The 21,311-nt window shown below is 43.7% G+C and overlaps 1 protein-coding gene across 4 annotated transcripts in view; it reads right to left on the reverse strand.

Moving 5' to 3' along the window:
- THTPA (thiamine triphosphatase) overlaps positions 1-21,311 on the reverse strand; it is a 1,084,607-nt gene that overhangs the window by 172,645 nt on the left and 890,651 nt on the right. For 2 of the 4 annotated variants that reach the window (XM_069633960.1, XM_069633961.1), the window contains one exon: positions 6,053-6,609. In XM_069633960.1, coding sequence (XP_069490061.1) covers positions 6,053-6,584 — 532 coding nt within the window. In that variant the 5' untranslated portion in view covers positions 6,585-6,609. Of the gene's footprint in view, positions 1-6,052; positions 6,610-19,383; positions 19,514-21,006; positions 21,072-21,311 lie in introns of those variants that run through there. The other 2 variants (XM_069633962.1, XM_069633959.1) reach the window with 2 other exon arrangements.

The raw sequence follows: 21,311 nt of genomic DNA on the forward strand, positions 1-21,311 counted from the left end.
TCACGGGGTGCCACGAATGCTGCAACAGCGCCCACAGGACGCAGCAAGGATAGACACAGCACCAAGGGTTGTCGTCCATCACAACACTGACTGGCTCCAGCAGAATGTTTCTGCTGGAGTCTGCCCACACACGGAGCCACCACTAGCTCACCAAGGAAATTTGTAATAATAAATAAAAGCTCCATGAAGGCCTTAAACACACGATGCCTCTAGGGAATATTATTTTAAAAGGCCCTGCAGGAGTTGAGCTAAACAACGTCCCTGGACACCAGCAGAGTTCATGTTGGAAAAGGGGTGGGCATACCAGCCCTTTCAAGCCTTTCCATGGCCATCCCTCGTCACACCCCTTGGAGCCAGGTCAGCTATTCGTTAAGTGAAATGGCCAATCCTGGGAGCGGGTGGGGTACTTAAATAAGCCTGTGTGCATGCTTTAGTGTAGGTTAGTTGGGTGAGGAGAGGAGGTTGGGGAGGATGGCCGAGACCAGAGTAGGTGAGAGTGACAGGAGTGCAGAGGCTATTTATATGGAGGGTGTCTGGTGAGTGTTTGTGTGCGAGCGGAGAGTGTGAGTAGAAGTGGTAGAGTAGAAGTAGCAAAGTGGTAGTAGCAGCTGAGATAGCACTGGTAGTTGGGAGTAAAGACAGTAGGCAGCGGGAGTAGCGAAGTAGCAAGTCAGAGGAATAGATAGTAGATTGGTAGTGGGTAGTAGAGGGTGGTAGGGCACACTAGTGTGTAGAGAGGTAGCCAAACTGATAGTAGAAGTAGTAGGAGGTAAAGGTAGTAAGGAGATAGTGTGAGCAACAAAGTAGGAACAATAATAGGAGAGAGGGAAGCGTGACAATGAGTGGGATAATAGGAGTAGCTATAGATAGAGTGAAATACAGATTATAACTAGAAGTATAGCAAAAGTAGAACGAGCAGAAGGAGGGAAAAGGAGGCAACAGAGGTAGAGCGGTAGTAAGAACAGGAATAAGAAATTAAGTAAAATCGAATGGTGGAGGTGGAAAGGCAGAGCGAGAAATTGGAGGGATAGTGACGTGGTGGTAGGAGAACAGTTTAAGAAACCAGTATACCGAATGGTCAGGTACAAGAGGGTGTGAAAGGAGTGAAAGTGACTCCGGGCGGAAGAAGACATGATTCATAACTCGCTGAGACTACTAAGGGGATAGAAGAGGGGAGGTTTGAAAATCCCTAAGGAGTCAGGTAGCCAACGACTTTGGTAAAACATGTGAAGCTCAGGAAGACAGATGGGGGTTAGCTATCACACTGATACTAATATTGGTGGGTTAGGGAAGCGTGGACGAGGCCGGGGTAGACCAGAGAGAGAGAGAGAGAGAGATGGCTGGCCCTAGCGCCAAACTTTCCCGCCCGCTAGGCCCAGTTACCTTTACTGAGAGAAGATGGCAATCCCATCTGTTATTTTAAACAAACACCATTGGAACTACTGAGAGTCGGCGCAATTCTTTCTGGCAGGCAGCCCCGTCACACTGTCCAAACTCTGAACGTGGCAGAATTGCAGCGAAATATAGTGGTTTGAGTTTCTCTTTTCTCTTACAACAACAGTTTCAAAACTATTGCAACATTTTTTCTGGTAACAGATTTGGCTGCCCAGACCATTTCTTCCGATTGGACGCTTCGGGTATTTAATTCACATGTGTTGCTGTAGGGCCTGTTAATCCCACCCAGGTTGCTTTTGCATGTTTTTAACTCTTTATATTGTGCATCATTATTCTGTCTTTATAATTCACAAGAGCCTAAGAATACATTTCGCACAGGGGTCTGTGTATTTGTAATAGACATATGTAATCCTTATAGTTGTCTGTCTCATGTCCAATTTACAGCTTTGTTATATATTGCATTATCGGCCCACATTCTTTGGAATCAAAGACCTCCTAACCACCGAGCTTCAAAGCCATACCAATAGAAGTGGAGTACTTCACTACAAATTTCACATGACATAATTAGCAATACTAAGAACGATAACACTACTATTAAGAATAATTTCAATAAAAAATATAATTAGCAGTAATATTAACATATAATAATAAATGCAATGGGAAAGAGAAAGCATGGTTGTAGGTGCGGGAGCGATGGCAGAGATGGTACAAATCTACCCTTCCCCAGCATGTCTTTCCATCTTCCCCCTTCACTGCCCTGCACATTTTCTTTCCCTCTTCCTCTTTCAATATTTTACACCAAACAATTAACTATATACAAAGCTGCTGCAAACAAAGAAATACTGACAACTGAAAATATACCCCAGAGGGATGGTGGGGTGGCTGCATATATACATAGTATTCATCAGCCAATCAATCTACACTCCCCTCTGTGCACCAGATCAAAGGGAGACCAAGGGGCTGATACCACTGGGCACTATGGAGCATCCACCCGGCATGACTCACCCAAACCTAACCAAGAGGCAAACTGAACACTTGCACTGCCCCAAAAATAGACTCAACCAGGAACAACGAAGACCATACCAGGTTTAAGCAAGACCCAGCAGCATTCAAGGGGGACGACAACCAGGTCCCAGCTGGAATTTAACTCAACCCAACCAGGACCTGAAAGAGTCCAAACCAGAACCCAACTGCGACCAAATTAGCACCAGCAGGAACCCAGCCAGGATTTATTGGACCTAATGAGGAGCCTACTTTGGTCCAAATGGAACAAAGTATGACCCATCTGGCACGTAACCATGACCCCAAAAGGTCTTTCTTGTCACCCAACACCCTAAAGGACATGTCCGTCCAACCACAACCCTAGCACAACCACAAAGAGCCTTCCCACGCCTCTTTCAAGACAGTAAATCCAAACTAGGACCCAATCAGAACTCAACCGAGGGAAAACCAAGACCAAGTAAGACCCCTCTAGAATTTGACAGGGCTAACTTGTGTCAAGCCATGACCCCAAAGAGCTTTCAATTCAACCAGAACCCTGCCACAACATGAAAATGTTTCCTCATCCACTAAGACCCAATTCTGCCCCAAAGGGCCTTTTCATCCATCTGGGGCCCAATTGGAAACTCCAAAGATTACTATTTCTCTCAATTAGTTTGAGCACTATACATGTAAATAGAAAAATCTGATAAAATCCATACCAACCAATTTAGATCTTTGAATGCTTTCCAAACAAACTGATCTTATGAGCATCTTCCCCTGCTAAGACACACAAACTAGTACTAGAGAGTTTGTTTCCATTCTATTAGAATTGTATAGCACTGATGAATTGCCATCTGGCAAGGGTGTGAAAGCCCTGGCTTTTTATATCTGTATTAATTAAAAAAAATGATGCAGATAATTCCATCTCTGAAATGGTAATCTGCAGATTAGATTCCCCTTTAACAAGCTCCATACCAAAAGGTTAGTGTCCCCGGCTGGATCAGTATTCCGATCTGCAGCGCATTCTCTGCCAGTGGCACAGAGCAGGTTCAGAGGTCACAGCTGCCCATTTGGCAGCTGCAGTGACAGCCAAGGCTCTATATCGCAGAGGCTGCATTTAAGATATGCTCTTCTGTACCAAAACTATGGTCATCATAACTAGCCCAACTGGTGGCAGGGTAAACTCTAAAGATAAGGTATGACTGAGTTAGGCATGGTGCATGGCACTACTTATGATTCTCGCAGCCACATCCGTTTAATATGACATATGTCTGCTCCTGTGAGCCATGCTCAGCTGTGAAAAGTGATGTGCATTCTGGCCAGATAGGTTGAGCCAGTCAAATAACAGAACAGGAACCTGAATGGCCATGCCTCTTCTTTGATCGCTTTGCGAGAGTAGGGAACACCATCCGCCAGAGACAGCCACACAACAGGCAGCTGGCCTGGGCCCAGGCATTAAAGGAGCACACTCATTCAAAGGGAGTAGTCTCAAACGAAGGTGCTGCATTTCTAAAGGCCTTTGTTCCTAGTGAAAAGGGAAGGGTGGGGTTAGAGTAGACAACAGGGCTCTGTAGAGCAGAGGAATACTTCCAGCATCTTGTTTCTCTCTACTTCTCTCTCCCCTTCGTATCCCCTTCACTTCCTATATAGTAATGCACTTTGGGTATGATGTCAGAAGGGCAAGGTATGCTCAATTCAAGAACATGGATTGGACCACCAAGGCATTCTGGCTTTAGTTTAATCACCTGTGGACCTTTACCTTTAACAGAAGAGGCCCCCACCAAATGTTTTGAATCATCTTTGAATCATCTTTTGGACTCCATCCTTTGAAGAAGATTTTGTTTGGACCCTATTGGGAGAGCAATCCTTTCCAGAGTCCTCCAGGTGTGAGGGGAATCCAAGTTTTCCAAGGCAACAGCAACCTCTGTCCTCTATCCTTCCTTGGTGAGGAAGGATAGCTCAGGGGAAAAGCATTTGTCTTGGAAGCGAGACAAGCAGCGCAACACAGGTTTGAATCCCAATCCCACGCTTAGAAACCACTCGCCAGTATTAAGTGTGTTATAAAAGAACAATTATAATAATCATCCCCAGGGAACACTGGGGGGTCACCCTGCTGCTTAAACAAGACTTGCCTCTCTGCCACCCACAACGGTACCCATGACCTCACTGTGCTGAAGAACCTCTTAAGTTGTGTGCCAGCCGCCCCAGTGTTTGGGAGCACGTAAAAATGACTCATCATGTACCTCTGCCCCTGTATTGAGACTCGCAGCACCCCGAGAGCCAAGACAGCCAGGACCCAATTATTTTCTGCCGTTGGAATGCTTGAAGCCATGTTTCCAGAACCGTTTGACACATTTGAACCACCAGGAACCTCTGTTATTACCTTTTGCACTCTCCCATCTTCTCACAAACACCAAGAAGGCTTGTTTGCTGCTGCTGGACCACAAAGAAATGCAAAAAGGTACTAGTGACTGCTAACTGCCCACTTGGTCCATTTCTGGGACTTGGAGACTGGATAAGTAATTTTAATCATGTTTTACAACCTCAGGAAATACCATTTTTGAACATTGTGATCTTTCCATTGCCTTTTCTCCCCTGTCTCACTACCCAGAATGCTGCATCTATTCTATCTCGAATATTGTGTGAGCATTCTACATGGGTGGTATTTTACAGTAATGTATAGTTAGTTATTGTACATGGTGTGTTTGCCTAAAGTATATATGTTTATAGAACCTTGACTGGACATTCCTATATTTTAGACAGTTATACTTTGCTGTTTGGGTTGCTACTGAACCACATTCACACCCCTCTTTAGAGTATAGCCTTCCATCGGCCCACATTACCACAAAAGGCAAAGGAGGCATATCTCTTAACTGTGCCAGTTTTACCTTTACGATTGTGTTGGCTCTTGGTTTGTAGAAGTGTGAGGGCTGATCCACTTTAGCCTCTACTCATCTTTGTGCTCCTGCAGGGCAGACGTCAATTTGTCAAAAGCACCTTCCACCCTTTTCCCCCAATTGAAGAAGTATTGAGCGTCTCCCCAACTAACAAAGAGCTCTGAGCATCTTCCAACACGTTCTAATCTCTAAGTGCCTTCCCAACACTAGGATTTCCTTGTGTCTTCCAGTACAAAAAAGAATTTCTAAACATCTACCAAAACTTAGAGCACTTACACACAACCAGGACCCCCAAGCATCTCCACGACCAGCCCAGACCTCTGATCATCTGCCCAACCTTGCAAGAGTGGTGACTCATTCTGTCTAAACTTCTTTATAATGGTCAGTGCTTTGAGAGAACAAGTGATCATTCTTTGGCTTCCCAACTCTGGATATCACAGCAAAGCCTAATATCGAGTGGAAACTGACAGATGGACCCCTGGAGCTGACTGACCAAATCCCAGATGTGCAACCATAGGACAGCACAGTACAGCAAGAGGAAACATTAAGAATACCCATAGACCTATACCAGAGTGTCCTCGGTTTAAGGAATTTAAACACAAATCCGAATGGAGAGGTAAGAAGGGCCGATGGAAGTTTGAGGGCGCTCACTCTGCTACACTATTATTCTGGCCCCTTCCAAGTCCTGAAGTTAACACTTTAAACTATCTGAGCCTCAAAGCAGTTTAGTATATATTGTCCGCCATGGAAGAAAATTGGCTAAAATCTCAGGATCTCACCTAGCTCTGCACACAACTGGTTCACCATTTCCAATGCCTCCTCAACCTTGTCAGAGGACCGCACCACCACCTCCACTTCACCCACTGCAAATCCGAAGTCAGCCTCGTCAAGGTCCACGTGTACATGGCCACCTGGCAGCACATAGCTCCTCCGATCTGTCACAAATGTTGCAAATGCGTCCAACCCAAGCAAAACCAGCAGATCATCTACACATGAGGGGTATTGTTCAGGGACCTCCCCTAGGGCCTGGCACACCTGTTCCACAATTGCAGACTCCATAGTCACCTCACGGTACTGTGTAGAAGAGTCACAATGGCCACCACTGAGTGCCAGAGGCAGCTTCAGCTCCCAGCCCTGCTCGCGTTGCCGAAGCCAGTGGTCCTGCAGTGTTAGGCAATGTTCAGATGTATCATAGTAGGTATCGCGGAACACCAAGCGTGCAGTCAGGCTAGCCCCCAAGCTTAACAGTCTTGCTTCAGTCTCAGGGCTGTAAACAAACTTCCGCTCAACCTCCAAGGCATCAGAGTCCATAGCGCGTCGTCTCAGGTACACACAGCTGGGAGGATAAGAGAGAGAAAACAGACAGCTGGGTTATTAGAGACCATTGGTCTATTCTGCATTGCTCTCATCCATCACAGTTTGTCTATGCTAATTGTCCATCTGTCTGCCACTTCCTCGCTATGAAACACTGCCTGTTTCATGGTCCTTCCAACCGTGCTCTGCCTCAACCTCTTCCCAGCTTATATGACTGGGCTTGGAGCTGAAGTAATCTTAATTAAGCGCAACATTGGGTGCACACATTTCTTGGGATAACCTAACCGTAAGCTGACTCAACCATGAACAGAACAAATCTTGAGTTGAACCAACCAGAGCACAAAAGCCTTGTAACGGCCCAGTCTTGTGTTCATCTTAATCATTTCACTTTATTTCGGGAAAAATTGGTTCCATAAACCTTAGTACATGATAAAATTAAATGAGGCATAGAAACAATAAAATCAAATTCATCAATATAAAAAATTGTCAACAATAATCATTAATACAGTCCCAAAGTAAAATAGACAAACATAATTTCCCATCAATAAAATAGCGATGATGAAAAAACAGCTCTCAAATTAAGTTAAACACATCAGCAGTGCTTATCCCATGCATTTTGGATAAATCTAGCAAAAGCCCAAGCTACTTGGATAGAATTAGCTGATAAAAGGTACATAAATACTAGGCGACATTGTCGGAACCCCATATTTCTCAAAAGTGGATCTATGTAAACCTTTTTTGAGATAACACATCTCGGGCAGAACAACACAACATGTTACAGGGTTTCCAAAGTTGCACGACAGAAAGGGAAGAATATTTTCTCCAATGTTGCGTCCCTCCATCTGCTAAGTTTCATTATGACTAATCAACGTTCACGCTTTAACATCATATGACCTTTCAGGCATGGGGAATAGACCAGATGAGAGGCCATTGATTCGACAGAAAGTAACATTTGGAAGTGAGCGTTAGCAGGTTTCAAAATGTCTTTGTTGTATCTTTCCTCCATGCAGCAGGGACGTGTTTTCTTTTTCCTGCTTTCAATCATCTTAATTTCGTGGTGCATTTAGATTAGCTAGGATCGTAGCTCATAGTTTCATTCGATCCTTAGTAACTGTAGCTAAGCAGGGGTCCTTATGGGGTCCTTCACTGTATTATACACTCGCTAGTCATCGTTTAGAGAACACAGCCTTGGGGGCCACTGCAGATAGATAAACATAAGATAGTTGGGGCACACTGTACCATATCCAAAAATGGTCAATGGAATTCGCTGTACACTCCAAAATTAGCTGCAGGCTCTGGTAATCCAAATAATTTGCTGCAAAAAGAATTTTCAAAATATTGGAATTTATATCAGGTTTTTGAAACCATATAGATCCACGCCAAACATTTAGCATTAGTTCAACGGTTGGGTTTAAAATACTTTGGCCATTTTGAGACACGCCCCCACCGCTTGTGACATTTATTTTAGAGTTGTTAGGTAATCTGTGTGCAATCTCCAACTGCAACAATTTATATCTAGCACTGCCTCTGTTGCTTGTGTTAACTATCTCAACATTTAAATAATTCATGCATTTCTTACTCATCACTCAACAAAAAATGTAAAGCCCAACCTCATGCTCAACAATAATAACTACTGCTCACGCCTGCTCCTTGGCCTTCCGGTCTACTCCTTCCTTCCTTCAGAGAAAGGGCCTCATTACGAGTTGGGTTGTGCAAAATGGGGCGGTATTACCTTATACCGCCGCTTTACCACAGCGCCTAACTTTGACTTGGGCGAAAAGTGGGAGGATTCCCCTTCAGCTATGAGCTGAGGTAAATCCGCCAACTTTACACTTGATTTCGGCAGAATTACTGCAGGCAGAAATACTACAGCCGTAATTCTGCAAAAACGCCCCATTGATTCCCATGGACTCCAAATAAATGGGGACTAACACAGCCACTACCACCACTTGTAATCTGTCGGTAATATTGCCGGACTAAATGCCGGTAACAGTAATATAGTGTGGTGTATCTTGGTGGATTTACTGCCGGTATACCACCAAACTTGTAATGAGCCTCCTCAATTTTCCTACCACTCTCTACACCCTACCCCGATCTGACCTAATTTCTACCAAGCAATACCATGCTGATTGGCTATTCATGTATAACTGATCCCTTGTCAATGGTCTTGCTCCCCAGTAACTAGCTGACTGTATTGCTGTTTGCTCACCATCTCAATCCCTCCACTTATCCTCTGCACTCACCCTCACTGTCCAATGCCTCCCCAAACGCATCCTATCACTTCTGCTCCTTCTCCCTACTTGCCCCACTCTGTTGTTATCTGCTTCCCATCACAATCATAGCCACCCTGACTGTGGATATCTTTAAAGCTCTTCTTAAACCTTCCCTACTGGTCAAAGAGGGAGCACTCTGCACCCTCTTCCCCATCTTCCTTACCTGAACCTACCACCGCTCCAAAGATGCATAATATAGATATAGTTTTTTTATTATTGTTGTATGGTTAACAAAATTAACCTTTAACAATTGTGAAGGCATCCTGAAGTAAGAACAAGACAACAGATTCTAAGTTCAAAACAAAATGGTTTATTAAATTATGTGTAGCTTCTAGGGAGTCGATTGTCCGCCAGCAAGAAGATATGACCTTTGGAGCATTTGTGATCTTCACTACCACCCGTTGAGCCAGTGTTTGATATGGGCAAGTTGTGATGTCCGTGTCTACCTGTATCAGTCCTACTAAAGAGGAGCATGATTGCATTTGGGCAGTAAGGATTATACCATGCATAGTTAAGCTGTTTGAATAAATGAACGGTGTGGTGAGCTAAGCTGTGGAGACCAATTTACCCACCCCACAATAACTTTCAGTGCTGTTAGTGTTGGCTGCATAGCCCCTGCGGAATTTCAGAGTATTGTGTCTTGTAGGGACAGACACATGTCGGGCAGATTACAGAACCACACATTTCTGGACCATTGCAGATTTACACGTATGCCCGTGTGTGGGTTGTATTATTACATTTGAATCAAAATGTTTTCTTTTTTTTGTTTTTATTTGCTTTTATTAGGGTTTGATAAACATAATGATCAACATATCAGCTGAAACATGCCAGAATTGGTAGTCTACTTCCCCCCACTTCCATCCCGTTAGCATACCAACATGACACTGTAAACCAAGTGTTTGTTTTCCCCTCCCTCCTCCCTGGAGCAAAATGTCCTCGCACATCAGTTAATTATTTTCTTTGTTTATGTCCTCAATACTAGCATGTGTGGCTTGTAACAAACACATTTTGAGTCCGTAAAATACAGATATTTAACAGAAATGTAGATGGTGGCATTCTCTAGCGGCCTTCAGGCGGTTGCCCTTTTCCATATCGTCCCACCATAGTATTCGTGGTGATACATACATAACATGTCGAACTGTCACTCTCCCCCAGATGGTCCATGTGGGGGGTTGGTCATATACTCATTTAAAAAATCACTCCACAACGTTTCATATTGTGCAGCCCTTCCATGGAGGGATACTGCAATTCTTTCCATTACACACATATTTGTGGCGACCATGACCCATTCTTTTTTGCTCTGGGCAAATTCAGCTTTCCACTTAATCACCAGACAGGCCCTTGCCGCCAAACGAAGCGGGGCTGCTAGCCCTGTTAATCTGCTAATTTCATCTTCATATTCTTCCAGGCCAAATAGGATCAACAGGGGTGTCGCCTCGCGGAAGACCCCATCAACCTGTCTGATCCAACTCAGGAACTCATGCCAGTACACTTTCACTCCGGGGCACCCCCACCACATATGCCAGTAATTAGCTTTCTCCCCACACTGGCGCCGGCACATGGGACTTATCGATTGAAACATTTTGGATAACCGCTCAGGGTCATATTGCCACCTGTGAAGGACTTTGAGGCCGTGCAGTTTGTATTGGGCAGTTATAGATACCTGCAAGGCCCCTTTACAAATCCTCGTCCATAACTCAGGGTCTAGTTCCAAGTTCAAGTCCCGTTCCCACCTTTCTTTAAGTTGGGCAGTGGACCCCTTTCCTGCTTCTATCAATGCTTTATACATGGCAGAGATCAAGCCTTTGGTTACTACCGTTGTGTCAAGTAATCTTTCAGAAGGAGTGAGGCCTCTCTGTATCTTCTCCTTCCACTTGTTCTTCATGAGAACCCCTTTAAGCTGTAGGAAGGAAAAAGACTGATATTGGGTGTATTCCCAGAGACTCCTCGAGTTCGGTGATTGTAAGGAAACTTCCCCCCCACTCCGAGTTGTCCCACCCTTTCGAGGCCTGCTTCAAACCATGTCTGGAACCGGTTGAGGTTAGGGATCTCCTCGCTGACTCCCAGGGCCCATATGTGGCTCAGAGGGGAAGGCCACGTGGTTATCCCTCGCATATCTACCCCTTCTCTCCAGGTCCCCCATAGCGTGCCCAATATCCGGTGATTGCTGAGTCTTCTGAGCAAGTTGTCTCTTGGGACCCAAAGCCACTCTGCGATGGTGGCTGGTGTAAGGTTATGATTATCAAGGTGTACCCACTGTAATTCAGTCTGCCCTCTCAAGTGGGGGACCATGACCCTTAACTGAACGGCCTGGTAATATTTTTTAAGATCGGGGAGACCTACTACTCCCATTTCCTTGGGTAAAACGAGTGTCTCGTAGGCTATCCTTTTTTCACCTGCCACAAGAATCTCGGAATGGCCCTTTTAGTTTATAAATGTAGTTTTCTAACTGTATAATATATGTTGTGGTTTGTAGTGGGTTTTATATGGTGTTACATTTTGTTCAATACCGCTTTTAATATATGCATTTTATAATACAATTGTATTTATAACTTTGATATGAACTTTGTGGATTATTAATTAGGGCAGAGGGACAGAGTCACTAATATTAGCTGATTTTTTTTGTTATTTGTCTTCCGTTTATAAATTAATTAGTACATTAAATGTCAGGATGGTTGTACGCCTAACTTTCCCTATGCTAAGGTGGGATTTTCCTACCTAAAACTAAGGAAAGTCTGTCTGTGTCCAAGACCTATCCTTGCCCTCACAACTAAAGCTAAGCAATGTGTAGGGATGTTAATAACAAAAGAAACAGTGCTCAAATAAGTTCCAAACTTCTTCCAGCTATTAGCTTCCTTCTCAGTTCTTCTTCCCCAAGTTCAAGAAAGTTGCACTTAAGTCTTGAGATTACCTTTTCCAAGTTCACATAGTTCTACAACTCCTTGGGGTTCTCTTCCCCAAGGTTAAGGCAACATCGCTCCAAGGAAAAGGGGTCTTGAGGCTCTGTCCTCAAGACAACAGTGCAGTTCATCAAGCCTCATGGTTCCCTACCCCAAGACTCCAACGTGTCAACTTGTACTTTGTTTCAAAATGTCCAATGTTCATCACAACTGCAGGACAACTTGACATTCCTTCTGGATTGCATTAACAGTTCACGTAAAGAGTTCCTTCTTGGTTTATTTCACAGTGTCTTTATCTTTCACCATTGAGGATTCCCAGTGTAGGCGTAGTTGTCAGACCACACGGTCCACCCATGTTAGGTTGCACAACCAGGAACCCTAGGCACATCAGCCCATACAGGTTCTTCCATATTTGCCTTTGTGTACAGATTCACAGTCACGCAGATTCTCCTTGTCAGCATCTTGGCTTTATGTGCAGGTTCATACTCTCTTGGCTTCTCCAGGCTAGCTTTTTGGCTTTGTCACTATGTGTCACATAACTTCTGCCAGTCTTTGGCCTTGCCACATGATAGTTATTCATTAAGTTCACTTGACCTTGCCAATTCACTTTGTGGTGGTCTTATTTATTCCCCACGTTTTGTTAGGCTCTTTCATATTTGCACTCTTTTAAAATGGGCACTTTCCCATTTGCCTTTCATCATCTCGTAGATTTGCCCACAATGTTCTGTTCAGTTCGGTATTCAATATTTGCTTAATATTTCCTTTTCAAGTTTTCTCTACTTGCTCGATATTCAGAAATGTTCACTTTGCTATCCAAAAGTATGTTCATTTACTTTCAGGTCATTCAACATTCCTAGTTTTCTTATTTCAGCTTGTTTAGCATTTTCAAAACACACTGCAACTTGAGCGGAGCACTCTGGACAGTGTGTTCCCTTGATTACACTCACTGGTTATACACGACTGCTCTCTGCAGCTTCGCCGGTTCTCCTTCTGGATCTACGAGTTTCGCCTTGCTTGCTGCGGCTACCAAGGGCTTCCCTAGCTGCCCGCGGCGGCTGTGGGCTTCTGGTGGAGCACAGCCTCCTGCTGTTGTTATCGGCAATCGGAGCTCGACCGGAGATTTAGACCCTCTTACGGCCCGCACTCGGGCTTAGGCATCTCTCTCCTCTGGACTCACATGGCTCCCAGTCCTGGCTCCAACTTGCTTCTCTCCAGTCGGTTTCGCCCCTTGCTCTCCCACAGGTCTCTCTCCTGCCGCCCCACCTCTTATACCCCCTAGAAGTATTAAGGGCCCACAGGTGTGGGTCAATAAGAACAACTGCCTGACCTCTAGTCAACTTATTAACAGGACATGCCGGACTACCCGAATGGTATTGATTCAGTCTTCATCCCCATCTCAGTAACAGAGTGGTGAAAATACCCTTTGGTATCCACTACTCCTAGTCGCCTCTTCCTTGTCTCAGTACTGCGTCAGGTCAAATGAGGGGATATGTCTTATAGTAGGGAGGGTTAGGTTGGATTTCAGAGGGAATAGGGGGTTGCCATGTCTCGCCATTAAATCTTCTCTTCTTTGCCCTCCTTCCTGGTGTTTCGAGATTGGCAGTGTTTCCTAGCATTTCATTTGTCAGTGGGACAGTGTTAACAATACCCCATAAATGCCTCCTGGATAGAGGGTTCCCCCTGGAATGGGAGTGCGGAATACCGCATCTCACCTGAGGACATTTCATTCCCAATCCCCAAGGACCCTCCACCCAGGTGATAATCCCTAGCTTCTCCACCCCCAAGGGCAGGATCCAAAAGTGATGGCCTTTCCCAGGCCACCTGAGAAGAGGATCCGGGGGGTGGAGGGGTAGGAGTGAGGATACCCTCACATTTCTCACACAATCAACAACAAGACATAAATTGTGCATTCTTTATACGATTACTTAAAATCAACATTTTCTAAACAAACAAGTAAAACAATTCTTCATAATTTCCAATAAAAGCAACAATTACCAAAATTCAAACAAACCATTTCAGAAAATATATACATAATTTCTTAAAAAAGAATTTTCCAAAATTACCTATTCACAAACCATTTCAGGTAAATTGACGGACCTCAAAACGCCTACCACAGCAATCATATCAGAGGTTACCATAGCTCTCAGAAATCTCTCCCACAAACATACCAACTCAAAACAATCCAAACAGTGAAATAAATGCTTTAATTATTTTAGTCAAGTGGATTGATGCACGGTACATTGCAGCACAAAATGCTTTATTTCTATCCCATTCTTGGCCCTATCTAAGCAGAATTTCTTTAGTTGGATTTAGATTCCATCAGAATCTCAGAAATGCACTCCTTACCAACCAACTGGGATAGATAGGAAAGGAGCTAGAACTCACAGTTTCTTATGGGCTCCTGCTAAATGAGTTAAAAAAGAATGACTGCATGTTTTCAGTTGTTTTAATCCAGTCCCATATTCCCAGATTCCTTTTTGTACTATCTGGTCGAAACTGGAGCTCCTCTCGACTGGGCCCAATATCTTGTAACGGACCATCACAAAGGTTACAAAGGATTTCATAGCACACATAGTGCCTCCATTCTGCTGGCTGTTCATCATTTCATTTATGTCCCTATAGAGAATATCTGATTCTGTATTCAGGATTTTTTAAATAGGTTTAGATATTCCACATTCCCCTACTCCTAAGTGATTGAATACCAAGCACCACATTTGGCAGCTTTAGTACTCTTCTCCAGATTCATTGACAACAGATTCAAAATCGAGATCATGTAACTCGATGCCATAAATTAATGTTGGCACTATCTTGCCTTTTAAGGCCGGTAAAATGGAAAATGTGCTGTACTTTCCATCCACCTTGCTAATTTGGTTTGACAATCCTGAGGTCTTAAATAACTGATACTCTCTAATGTTGGCTTTACTTGATCTATTAAAAATAGGAAAGCCTAAATAAAAAGGAAAGGATTCACTGTATCCAGTTTTTGCTTTCCACTCCACTAAGCAAATGGTTTCACTGTTCTTTCGGTAGTGCACTGGATCACCTTCGTTTTATTGGTATTCATGGATAAACTGCTTTCATGTGCATATATGCCAAAAGGCATCATTTCGTATTTGTAGCCCCAAAGGTGTCATGTCAAACAGTAAAAAGTCATCCGCGTAGGAGAGCCACGTTCGCCATTGGTACAGTTTAGACGAGGAAAAAGCCGATTTGCCTAGTGACTCTCCCACATCAGAGACGTATACGTTGAACAAACAGTGTGCAAAAATGCCTCCCTGTCTAACTTACGTATAAATAGTGATTTTTTTTTGACAACTCTCTGTTATGGTTCATTCTAACCTTGATATTCGATTCTGACTGTAGGGCAATTATTAACCTCACCAAACCTCCCGGAATATCCCATCTGGCCAATTTGTAATGTAATTTTGTATGTTTGCAGAGTACGCCTCTTCAGTTTGCAGATCTTGACCCCCAGAGTAATGAGTATTTTGTGTCCTTGATCTATGTCCCACTTTGTTCACACCCTCGTAAACCGGCTCAACACGTATTCTCATCTTTGTGCTATTGTACAGCGAGCCGTTTGGAGGAATGCCTCTGCCATCTGGAAATGTGTTACCGTGAACCATTTCTGCTGTAAATTAACAGTCCTGGTCTCCAAATAAATACAAATAGTACTGCACCCTCAAGAGGCTCTGTTTGCCTAAACAGCTTCCTAAATTGAGGCACAAACCATAAGCAAAAAGGGGGGGGGTGCCAGCATTGTATGTCATGGGGCAATGTAATGTACGGTCAAATCAATTGTGGCACAGCATAACTGCTTTTCGCTAAGCAGGGATTTTGGTACTTGATACAAAACTGCTTGAGACCCAGTATACATGGGTTTTCAGCCTTATTGCACCCTCTAGGATTATGCCTTTGTGTACTTTCTCAGCGGTCTCTCTGCATACTGACCCTATTCTGCCCCACTTTTAGGGCTTAAGAGGTAGCATCCGGAGCTTGATCAATGTGCCTCCAATAGGAATATTGCTACATGGCCCTGATGGCATGCTGTGCGATTATTGGAAGTAGCTTCACTGGATATTAATGGTTAAGGGTACTTTCTGGGTAGTGTCTGCAGAAGAATTAAAATGCCTCTCATAAGAATAATGCTGTGTGGTCCTGGTGCCTACTCCAAACCACATGCTGCAAGCAGACGGCCCTACTTAGTCCCACTTCAGAACTGAGGAAAACAGGTGTATTTAACCACTCATCTATATGTCTACCCATCCAGCCGTATTCATCCATCCAAAAAACATATGCACTAATACATTCACCCACTAATCCAACCATATTCATCCAGTCATACATAAAACCATGTCTGCCCACTCATCCATAAACCCTTATTAACCCACCTAGCCAACCATTATTCATCTACTCTCCCAACAACATTCACCCACTCATCCATAAACCCGCATTCACACACGCATTCATCCCCATTCATTTATGCATTCACGCACCCACAGGATATTCACCCACTCCTCTATCCATATATTCACCCATCGAACCATATTCACCTACTCATTCATCCACCTAGACAAACATATTCAACCACTTATCCATTCATATTCATCTATCCACCCACTGTACAACCATATTTGCCCACCCATCCAACCATATTCACACTCTGCCCATCCATTCACCAAGTTATCCATCCACATGCACCCACTTCTTCATCTGTAAGACATTCACCTACTCATTCATCCCTGTTTCCACCCAAACATATGAATTCACCCTTCCAACCTCCCACCCAAATATGTTCACCTACTCATCCATCATTATTTACCCATTAATTCATCCACCCATCTACTCACTGGCCATCCATCCACTCATAGGATATTCACCTACTCAGCCATTTACATATCGCCAATGCAGACCTATTCTTCCACTCAACCACCCACCAAAACAAGCATGTTAAAACATTCACTTATTTATTAAGACTGCTACAAATAAAAATCCAGACGTATTGGTTTTGCCAATGTTTGTTTTAAGATCTGTCAATCAGCTGCCATCTAGAAGATCTGGCCTACGAGTCTCGTGATGCCTCAACATTTACTGCACTAGAAAGGGCCAATGGGAATTAGAGGGCAAAACATCTGGTTGGTGACAGGTTGCCCAAAAATGGAGTTGTGCTGTGGAGATGGAACAGCCAACCCCAAACAAAGAGAGATGAAAAACTCACACCTACTGAGTCAGCACTGATAATAAACTCCCACTTTGCATTGTTAGGTTATGTTATGGACTGTGTCTGGGATTTATACTGTGGGAGTATGTTACTGCCTGTTATTTTAAAGTTGGGAGTAAAATGATTTTTATGGGAGTAAAAATATAAGTCCAATTTCCAAGGAGATCCTTTTATAGGCGAGTAAAAATATGCTTCAATTGAAAAAAGAAAATGTTTTTGTAATATTTATTTCTTTGCACCTAGTTATTCATACACAATAAAAGATACATTTGTACTTCTTCTAATCTTGTCTTCAGAGGCCTCGCTGGCTGTTCTTGCTATTCAGCAACAAAATCACATTGGAATTCTCCATCAAGATCCCAGGCACAGCACCTTACTTACGTCGGCACTTCGTATGCGATCAGGCACTCTGTGTGCTAACAAACCAGGGCACTTATATGCCAATATAGTAGCACTCTAAATTCCAAACAGAAGTGACACAACTTGTCATCAACTCACTTCATACACCCAACCTAACTGGTCACGCTATCCGAGGTCCAGCACCGGAGTGTATGCGGTTCTTACCAGCCCCTTCTAAAAATATGTTTTAAATGAAGCACCTGTTATTCGTGCACATTGAAAGCTACATGTTTACTTCTTCTAATCAGGCAGTAAAAATAGTCGTTTCTTCCGGTGGTATGTGAACTACTGGTCCAAACATAAATGGAGCTGTGAGGGTGAAATTAGGGCCGCAAAATCCTATGTCTTTTTCCTATTATGGTTGGGATTATTTTTGGGAGTATTTGCCAATTTGTAGAGTGTAAAAGTGTCCAATACACCCTTTATCTGTATGGCTGCGTGTACTGCTGCCCTTTGCATGCACTCTGGCTGTTCGGAAAAGAGAGCTGGATGGGATAGGTTAGTGAGTAGAAAAGAAAAATGCAAGATAGCTTTGCTGCTGTGTTGATGTGTGCAGTGCCAACGTACCCTGGCACTGTGTGATGGTATGTTTTGTTTAGGTAGTCTATATATCTAGGGCAGAAAGGCATTTGTGTCCAGAGGGGTGTGTTGTGTGCCCATAATGCTATGTTGCAATGGCAGGGGGTGTTGCTTGATGTCTGCAAGGCGGGATTTGAAATTGCTGTGTGCAAGTGACAGTTGTTTGCATATAGTGTTTGGGCGTGAAGAAAACATTGTTGCAAACAATTCTTACCTTGGACAAGCAATCTAGCATGCTAATGAGTAGAATACAGTGGGGCAACAGTTAAACTAGGGCAACCCATTCATACACCAGAGCAACAACTGATCCAAGATACTAATGTGAGTGTGTAAATGTGCATGTGCAAAACGGGATGTGCACTTGTTTCATGTGAGACAGTAGACTTCAGCATATAAATATAATACGACTTTTCTTTGCAACTCTACGGATTACCTCATGGCATGTAAATATAAACATGTACGGACCTTGTATGTGCCATTACAGTGTGACCAGAAATACCCTCTGTATTTCAGAACATTACCATGTACAGTAAACCTTTTAAAGCAGTTTTTGACGTGCGTATATAGTGGCTGCTTGTAGTTTTACGATTCAATGTATATCAAAGATTTTTTATTCAGAAAGCACTGGAATCGATTTTGGAAGAGTTAAAGTATACAACGCAAATGAAACTTCAATTAAAAAAACGAGGGGCTTAATCCAAATAAGTGACTTTTCACACATCTATGTGTGAATCTAAGAGGACAAGCGCATTGCTGAATATGGTCCAGAACATTATAAGTTGAAGAGGACTCCGTGTCACCTCGGCCACAATTATCCAAAACTAGGTCTTTATGAACAATAATGCATTCTGGGACCAGCAGTCTTGGATCACTTCAACTGAAGCAATGAGACTAAAGCACACAAGTCAAAAAAATAAAAAATCCCGTGAGTCTGGGTCATCAGATTGCATAGTTGTACAGCAGAGCAATAGCTATAAGGTTAAATAAGGCCTTCTGTAAGCTTTCAAGAAGAAAGCCACCACAGACACGCCAACCCTCCCGATTTTGAACTGAAAAATATTACAAAAAAATTGCTATTTTTCACGTTCTCCCACCTAAAATAAATGCCTATGGGGAAATTAATTGCTCGTGAAATCTCCCTCCTAGGTGCCTCAGAAAATTGTTGGCGTGTTAACATAGCTCTCAACTCACACGCTTTTGGCGGGTGTCACCCGCACACCCATTCGTTCTACACGCCAAAACTAAATCGGGTGTTTTCACCCGCCTTTGTTACACACATTGTTGAGAGCTATGCATGTATGCATTATAATTTCTGAAAAAGATTCACCCCACCCCACGATTCCTCCCCTATGGGACATTGAAATCAGACGTGCACATCCCAAATTCTTGGATACCCGACACGCGAATCACTGAACTTTACGTACCTAGAAATATGTTCTCGTCGCGCACTTTTGATAGCATGGTAGCGTCTATTTCTCATACAAGAAACGGACCCTAGCAACGTTCCTCCCTATCACGTGACTTTGAGCCCTATACGTTCCCAGCCATGTAAGCGACGTCTTCCACCACGCTTGTCAAATAAATCTCTACCGGGAAATGCAGGCTAACAATAGGAGACATGTTCGTGGTGGGTACCCGAGCTTTATAAACACACACATTGGCTATTCTCGGAGCCTTCCGCAGCGCATCAAATAGGGATGGGGAGCAGGCTGAAGGCTATATTTATGCATTACCTCCACGCCTCTCTTCCTCGTTCCAGTACTTATTTTGAGGCACAAATCCTTCATGACGAGGAACCCCGTTCTTAAAGTTTTTCCAAACCCCACCTCTTCCATCTTTTTTTTGTATAATTCCCCCATTTCCATGACGCACTGGTTAAAAATGTTCCTGCCTTCAATGCAGGAACCCAGGTGTACTGTAGGACGGTATGCTTCTGCTGCTTCCCTGGTTGAGGGGGACAAAACCATCTGGGTGACAAAAACACTACCAGGTTGAAAATTCTCCTGGGCCACCAAAAGGGTGAGGAGACCCAGCAGAGCAGGTAGTCTGGGTTATAGTAGGACACAGGCACGGAGCAGCACGGATATAATGTGTCCTGAGCCGAAAGGTAAGCGGGCTGTTATGTTATGTGGCATTTGTATAGCGCCTTTCACCATTAGTATGATCTCAACACTCTTTGAGTTGAACGCCCTCGGGGACCGTAATCCAGGTCAGTACAGAGAGTATGGTAGTAAGTAGTGTGTGCAGCTGGACCAAATGAAGGAGGGGTTCAGATAGTGCTGTCAGCACTTAAAACTGAGAAGATTAGACAGCTCAGTTCACAGTGACAGGTAACCACGGCAATACGGTGCTGGCAAGATTAAAGAGAGTAGACCGGTAGATGACTTGACAGACCAGTATTCACTCAAAACATGTGCAAAGGGCTCACGCAAAAGAATAAAAAAATAAAGATGACCATGAGGGACAATTTAGGCAGGGAGATCTGGCCATAAATTGAGGCGCGTGCACACCATGGACAAATAAAGAAGCCTGTTGGTTGCTTTGATGTGTCAGTTATGCAGCCATGAGGGGCAAGAACATGTCTCAGAAAGGAAGCACATGGAAGAAACAGATTCTTTAGCTTCTCATTTTTCTCCTACTTCCAAGAATAAGATGAGAAGATCTAGAACCCACAAAGCATATAAAGAACTTAGGCAATTATTAGGACATTGATGGAAAAATGCAGGAGGAAAAAGAAACATGAGATTGAACTTTCTCCATCTACTAGTCCCTCTTTTTCTTGCACCTCTTCATCTGAATCTAAGGGAGAAAGGGGTAAGGAGTACAGAGAGAAGCACCTGGATAGGGAATCCACCCCCACCCCCAACTGGTTAACATGCACAGTGAATAAAAGGGTTACCCCTACTCACTGAAAACAAAGATGAGATCTTAAGACAATGGGCAGCGTCTGACACAATTAATGTTCCCTGATTCATGACAAAGCTTTTACCAATTACATGGAGAAAAAGCATAATTACTGCAAGGAGTGTGCATTGATGATATATTACCAAGATTGGTGGGTAGATCGTCCACGGCTCCAGAAGAGGCAGCCACCAGGGAATCTGTGGGCAAGATGCATATTCAACATTAGCAAAAGCATACTCGGGAGCGCACCTATGTCTCAGCCTGTGTATACACCTCATAGAAGGCAGAACGAACAAAAGGGGGTTTTATGCAGTTAGCACATGCTATTGAGGGAGGCACAGACTGTGCCCCCATTCTAATGAACTTTCAAGCTCTCCGGCAAGCATTTATCTGATCTAGGATATGAGGTGTTAAATCATCCACCCATACCATGGGTGCAGTGGGGGTG

The sequence above is a fragment of the Ambystoma mexicanum genome, chromosome 13 (assembly GCF_040938575.1).
Source record: "Ambystoma mexicanum isolate Mex_15411 chromosome 13, UKY_AmexF1_1, whole genome shotgun sequence".
Taxonomy (NCBI): Eukaryota; Metazoa; Chordata; class Amphibia; order Caudata; family Ambystomatidae; genus Ambystoma; species Ambystoma mexicanum.